Raw genomic sequence first — 6,000 nt, forward strand, 5'->3', positions numbered from 1 at the left:
GCATGAACTGCCACAATGGATGCTCACAGGCTAGAGGTAAGCAAGCTGCAGTTATGAGAGGCTTCAGAGCTCTGCTTGGGCCCAGACTGAGCAGGCACATGAATGCCAAGCTGCACAGCTATCCTTAGCCTTCAAAGGACTTTTCCTGAAACAGAAGTCCACTCAGGTAGATGCCTGGAAACCCAGCCTGCAAGGGCAGCAAGACCATATTTCCAACTTGAACTCATGAGGCAGAAAAAAGTGTAAAGCAGGATTCAGAGTTGAGCTCTGCATCCAAGCTACTCTACCCACTGGGACAGACTAAGGAGATTTGGGTCTGTGCTGTCATATCACATACATGAGGCGATAGAGCAAAGTAGTTAAGAGCAAGGTTTTAGAGTCAGATAAACCTAGGTCGAAATTCTGACTCCACTTTTACGAGCTGCATAACCTCAGGCATTTACTAAATTTCTTTGAGCCTATTTCTACTTCTTTGTAAAACAGGAATAAAACATATATTCCTCATAGGGTTGTTGTGAAAAATGAGTAAGAAACGAATATGCAATATGCCAACTAACACAGCGCCGGGTAAGACAGCAAGTTCCCCCCAAATAGTAGTTATTCTTTCGTTCATTCAACATGCTTTTATCAATCAAGCAAGCCTAGAGAAACTCATACAGCAGAGCACAGACCTTTAACATGCAGAGGTCTGCCTATTAAGTCCTTCAGAAATACCCAAATTTGCAAATACAACAGAGGGAGACCTTTTGTACTCATGGATTTATATTAGCGTGGAATAATAAATATGGCTATGAACGCACTAAAAATTTTCCCTTTATTTTATAAACTGCTTCAGAAGACTGGGGCAGATTACTCTTTATAATTCAGGGTGAGTTCCAGGAAGCAAAACATTTACCCTAATAAAACAGAAAAGTAAGATAAAATCACAAGCCTGCATCTAAAGAAGTGCTGACAGCTTTCCCCCCCAATCCAATATTGCTCTGACTCCCCTTAAAGAGGTCTCACTGTGATATACTTCTAATACATTTATTTTATTTTTTTATCCTCATCCAAGGGTATTTTTTACATTAATTTTTAGAGAGAGTAGAAGGGAGAGGGAGAGAGAGAGAAAAAAACACCAATGTGAGAGAGACACGTCGATTGGTTGCTGCCTGCATGCCCCAGACCAGGGCCGGGAGCCTGCAACTGAGGTATGTGCCCTTGACCAGAATGGAACCCAGGACCCTTCTGTCTGCAGGCCAACGCTCTAGCCCAGCCGTGGGCAAACTACGGCCCGCGGGCCGGATCCGGCCCGTTTGAAATGAATAAAACTAAAAAAAAAAAAGAGACCATACCCTTTTATGTAATGATGTTTACTTTGAATTTATATTAGTTCACACAAACACTCCATCCATGCTTTTGTTCCGGCCCTCCGGTCCAGTTTAAGAACCCATTGTGGCCCTCGAGTCAAAAAGTTTGCCCACCCCTGCTCTAGCCACTGAGCCAAACTGGCTAGGGCTACTTCCAATACATTTAAAAACAAAGAAATGTTAAGCTTTCTATGATAAGAGCAGGAATGGGTGAGTCCATAGAAGCACAGGTTCTAATTTCAGCTCTGCCACTAACTGGGTGACGTTCTTTGAGCCTCCTCCGACAAGACAATCTTTTTTTTTCAGCTCTAACATCTGAGACACAGCTAACGCAACTTTAAACAGACCACCTCAAAAATGGAGACTTCCTTTCCTTTGGGAGTATTTGAATGAGGACTGGACATACAAGGCGAGGCCAGAAGCACCAGCCATGGTAGGAAAAAGTTACTGTCTGGGAAATGTGGAAAAATTCCCCCCAAATACCCAGTACCTTTCTTCATCATGTCTCGGTCCAAGGCTATATTTCTTTGGGCAAGATCTACTTCTGATCGTAAATGGAAGCGCTTGGCTCGTTGTTCTTTCTTTTCAATTGCTTCCTAGAAGGTACAGAAAAAGCCATGTTTCAATGAACGAGAAAAGTTAGATCGCACACACAATCACAAATACAACATAATGCATCAGTGACAATCCTAAAATAAATCAGAAGAAATAAGCAACAATGTACCTTTAATAATTTTTGCAGAGAACTGGATATTCAAAGTCAATGACTGGGAGGGTGTACATTAATGCTGCTATAATTTGTAATAAGCTCCATGATGATTCAATGCCTATCACTGAGTCTGAGGCAGAGTAGGAATTCAATGAATATTAGTTGATCCAATGAGTAATAAGGAATGCTTAATTCTCTGACATTTCATTTATTAGCAGTCATGATTCAAACAAATTACAACTAAACAATCTTAAATCTCAATTTTCCAGGTGCAGAAACTGAAGCACAAAAAAGTTAAAAGGTTTGCTGGAGGAACTTCAGCAGTAAGTGGGGCAGAACTTCTGATCTCAGTGCTATTTCTAGGAGCCCGCCCCCCATCCCCATTTCACTGTCTGTGTGCATGGTAATCACACCTATCACGCTCATCCACATTATGTCTGCATGAGCAGTCCACTCCCTAAGGCTTTTTCCTGGTTTAAAAATAGCTTTGAGGCAAAGAAACTCTCTCTCTTATAGGCTTGTGTCCATGGACTTGCCAGTTTTCATTTTTAAGTGACAAAAAGCATTGACGCTTCACTGAAAAACAAAATAATCAGCTTCGTAAGTTTTTTTTCCCCAAGAGCTAAAATAAATCCAGATCCAACTGTGAGTTTCTGATAGCTCTTGGGAACCCTTCGCTAATTACATACTGACTTTGCCACACTAATTGAAGGTCTGACTGTATAGAAAGCTTGTGGGGATTGGTAAAGCAACAACACTTCTGTTATTTCCCAACAGTTATGCTAATTTTCTTCCCTGAAATCTTCACAGTGCAAACAGCTAATCTACCTTTCTTTAGTAACAATTTAAGTACCAATTCTGGGACTACCACCCTTTCCCCCCATTATATTTGTTTAATATAATGGCAAACTGTGTAGGATTAAGAACAGTACAGTCTACTTCTGGTTCAATTACAATAAGAAAACATCTTCACTTTATTTTCTTGTTTGTCTAAAAGATCACTTCTTTCTTTTGGCCTTTAAGCCATCTAAGACAGATTGAGTCCCAAATAAAATATAAAAATGTTAAGTATGACATTTTTATTTTTTATTTTATACATCCAATATAGCAACACAGTACTATTATTCAGAATTCAAGATTCTATTCCACTCAATTGCACACATTAAAGTAGAAAGAATGCCTAAACTGGATATCACCAATTAAAACAACAAATATGCACTATTTATAATAAGAAAAATAATAGGTTTGGCTCTGTGAGGAATTACAGTGAAGTTGGTAATCTAGTAACAGCAATCACTAGGTAAGATAGTATTCCCAGGTACTGAGAATAATTCAGCTGACTTGGTCTTCAAAGTTTAGATAGCCACACAGTAAGGAAATCCTATTTTTCCGGGTATTTTTGTTTGTTTTTGTTTTTGTTTTTAGAGAGGGAGGAAGGGAGAGAGAGAGAAAAAAAATAACATCGATGTGAGAGAGATACATCAATTGGTTGCCTCCCGCACGCACCCCAATCAGGGATCAAACCTCACAATCTAAGTATGTGCCCTGACCGGGAACTGAAGCTGCGACCTTGTTGCACAGGATGATGCTCCACCAACTGAGCCACACCAGCCAGGGCAGGAAATCCTATTTTTCTAAGCCTGCAGCCAGTGAGGAATAAAAGACATTTACTAAGAGCCTACTATGTGCCAGGAACTTTTCATGTTTTGTTTCATTTAAAGTAAAAATAGTATATCACTTTTAAAGAATGTACACAACATAAAAAAGCATTTGCAGTGCAGAACTTTTTCTTGGATATGATTGAGCACAGGTATAGTGATTTTATCTTAGCATGAACATGAGAATACACAAATACTGCCTGGATGTTTCCAGAATGCACAAAGGCATCACTGTGTAATATAAAATTTAAGCTAAATAAATTTTAATCCAGCAACTAAAGAAAAACAGGTGGTAAAGAATAATTGCAGTTCCACTAATCCTAGGAACCAAGTTCACCCGAGTATCAAAATGAATAAATAAATCATGGTGTGTCTTACCTTGGAGGTGACGTCAATTCCAGTGATGAAACTGCCAGCCTTGTTTTCGTATCTTCTGCTTGTGTCCTAACAGGAGGGGAAGAGTAAGAAATGCTGACAGCAACTGACGAAAAATTCATGATAAAAACAGCTGATGCTTTTTAGCCCTGACCAGTTTGGCTCAGTGGATAGAGTGTCGGCCTGCGGACTCAAGGGTCCCAGGTTCAATTCCGGTCAAGGGCATGTACCTGGGTTGCGGGCACATCCCCAGTAGGGGATGTGCAAGAGGCAGCTGATCGATGTTTCTCTCTCATCGATGTTTCTAACTCTCTATCCCTCTCCCTTCCTCTCTGTAAAAAAATCAATAAAATATATTTTAAAGAAATAAAAATAAATAAAAAAATAAAAACAGCTGATGCTTTTTGGATAGTCACGCTCCTGAGCAAACCTTCCCCCACTCTGACAACCCCTTACCCCGAGGAAGCCCATCGCCGTGACTGCAGTAGCAATCACTACTCTAAGGAGAAGTCATTTCCAGATGAGGGCCTGTCCAAACCTCAAACAATCCCATCTACGGAAGGTATCACGTCAATGGAACTCTACAAGCTTTTGTGAAAAGCATCCACGATGAGGCATAGTCACTCATCTCCCCGACCCAGCCCGGCCCAATCCATCAGGCCCGGCCACGAGGTAAACAGAGCACACGAGTTCATCAAAATGCAGAAAATCCAGACTCGCCCAGACCTACGGAAAACACAGCACAGGGCAACGAAAGGAGGGTGGGATTGGGAAACCCAGGCCTGAAAAGGCAGCTCTGACGTTCTCGGGCTACGTGACACTTTACGGTTCCGTTGGCCTCTCTGGGCCTAGGTGTCCTCCGTAGCATCTGCCCACCTTCCGGCCCGCTTACTGCTCTCATACTTGTGCCCATCTCAGAGCCTTCTGCTGACTGCTGCCCCTACTGGGGACTCTTCCTTCCAGGTCTGCACCTGGCTGGCTCCCTTGTGTCACTCAGGGTTTGGCTTAAACGTCCCTCTCAGAGGACTTCCGGGACCATCCCACCCCACGCAGCTTCCCGCTCTGCACACCCTCCCTGCCCTCTGCACTCGCGATGCCATTAACATGCTTTATTCTGGTCACGGCACTGACCACGACCAGGAATGATGTGCTTACGTGTGTCCCCCAACTGGAACATAAACTTCGGGAGGGCGTTTCATCGTGAGCAAGTGCCCAGGACCGTGCCTGGCACCTGGTGGGGGCTGCCATAGGTGTGACACCGAATGAGGACAGGGATGGCACAGACTTCACTACCGCGGTGACAGCGAAACGATATAATGTGGTCAACGGTACAGGGACCCTGTTCATTATTATTACCGGAGTCACTGTCATTTGCTATCTAGAGGGATCCACTTTCACCTTTCCCCATCATTTCAGTTTAGAAGCAAGGCTTGCTGACGTGGTAACAAGTCCTTCCTTCGTCCTGGGTGAGCAAGGAGGGGCCGGAGAAGGGCCAGGCAGGCCTGAGACCGGCCCCCAGGAGCGGGCAACGGGCCACCAAAGCACAAGCAAAACGCCGCTCGCCGGGTGCTGAAAGGCGGGCCAGAGCCGCTGCGCATTCGCGGATGTTTTGGTTCCATGAAAGGTCAGGTGTCGGGACCGCGGCGGCGCGGGGGCCCCAGAGCAGTGGGGCTGCGCGGGGGCCAGATGACCCTCGGTCACCAGACACACGAGCTCCCGCTGCTGTCAGGCCCAGCCCTCCCGGAAGACACCCCGAGCCCCGCCACCGGAACCGGAACCGGCCCCCCAGCACTCCCTTGAGGACCCGCCGGTGACCCGGGTGCTGCGGTACGGTTCCCGCCAAGACAACCAGGCCCCTCTTCCTCTCCCCGCGCAGAAAGGGGCTCGGATGCGCGTTAAGATGACGCCC

General features: G+C 44.7%; 1 protein-coding gene across 11 annotated transcripts in view; it reads right to left on the reverse strand.

Moving 5' to 3' along the window:
- The window catches only part of NCBP3 (nuclear cap binding subunit 3), a 28,514-nt gene that overhangs the window by 21,997 nt on the left and 517 nt on the right, over window positions 1-6,000 (reverse strand). For 2 of the 11 annotated variants that reach the window (XR_002827222.1, XM_023747693.1), the window contains exons 1-3: window positions 5,247-5,711; window positions 4,095-4,160; window positions 1,840-1,945 (exon numbers count right to left, since the gene is read on the reverse strand). Coding sequence is in view for 10 of the 11 variants with exons in the window: in XM_023747693.1 (XP_023603461.1) it covers window positions 1,840-1,945; window positions 4,095-4,160; window positions 5,247-5,462 (388 nt within the window). In the remaining variant the exon portion in view is untranslated. Of the gene's footprint in view, window positions 1-1,839; window positions 1,946-2,073; window positions 2,189-3,323; window positions 3,440-4,094; window positions 4,161-5,246; window positions 5,721-6,000 lie in introns of those variants that run through there. The other 9 variants (XM_023747695.1, XM_006106939.3, XM_023747702.1 and 6 more) reach the window with 8 other exon arrangements.

The sequence above is a fragment of the Myotis lucifugus genome, unplaced genomic scaffold (assembly GCF_000147115.1).
Source record: "Myotis lucifugus unplaced genomic scaffold, Myoluc2.0 scaffold_952, whole genome shotgun sequence".
Taxonomy (NCBI): domain Eukaryota; kingdom Metazoa; phylum Chordata; class Mammalia; order Chiroptera; family Vespertilionidae; genus Myotis; species Myotis lucifugus.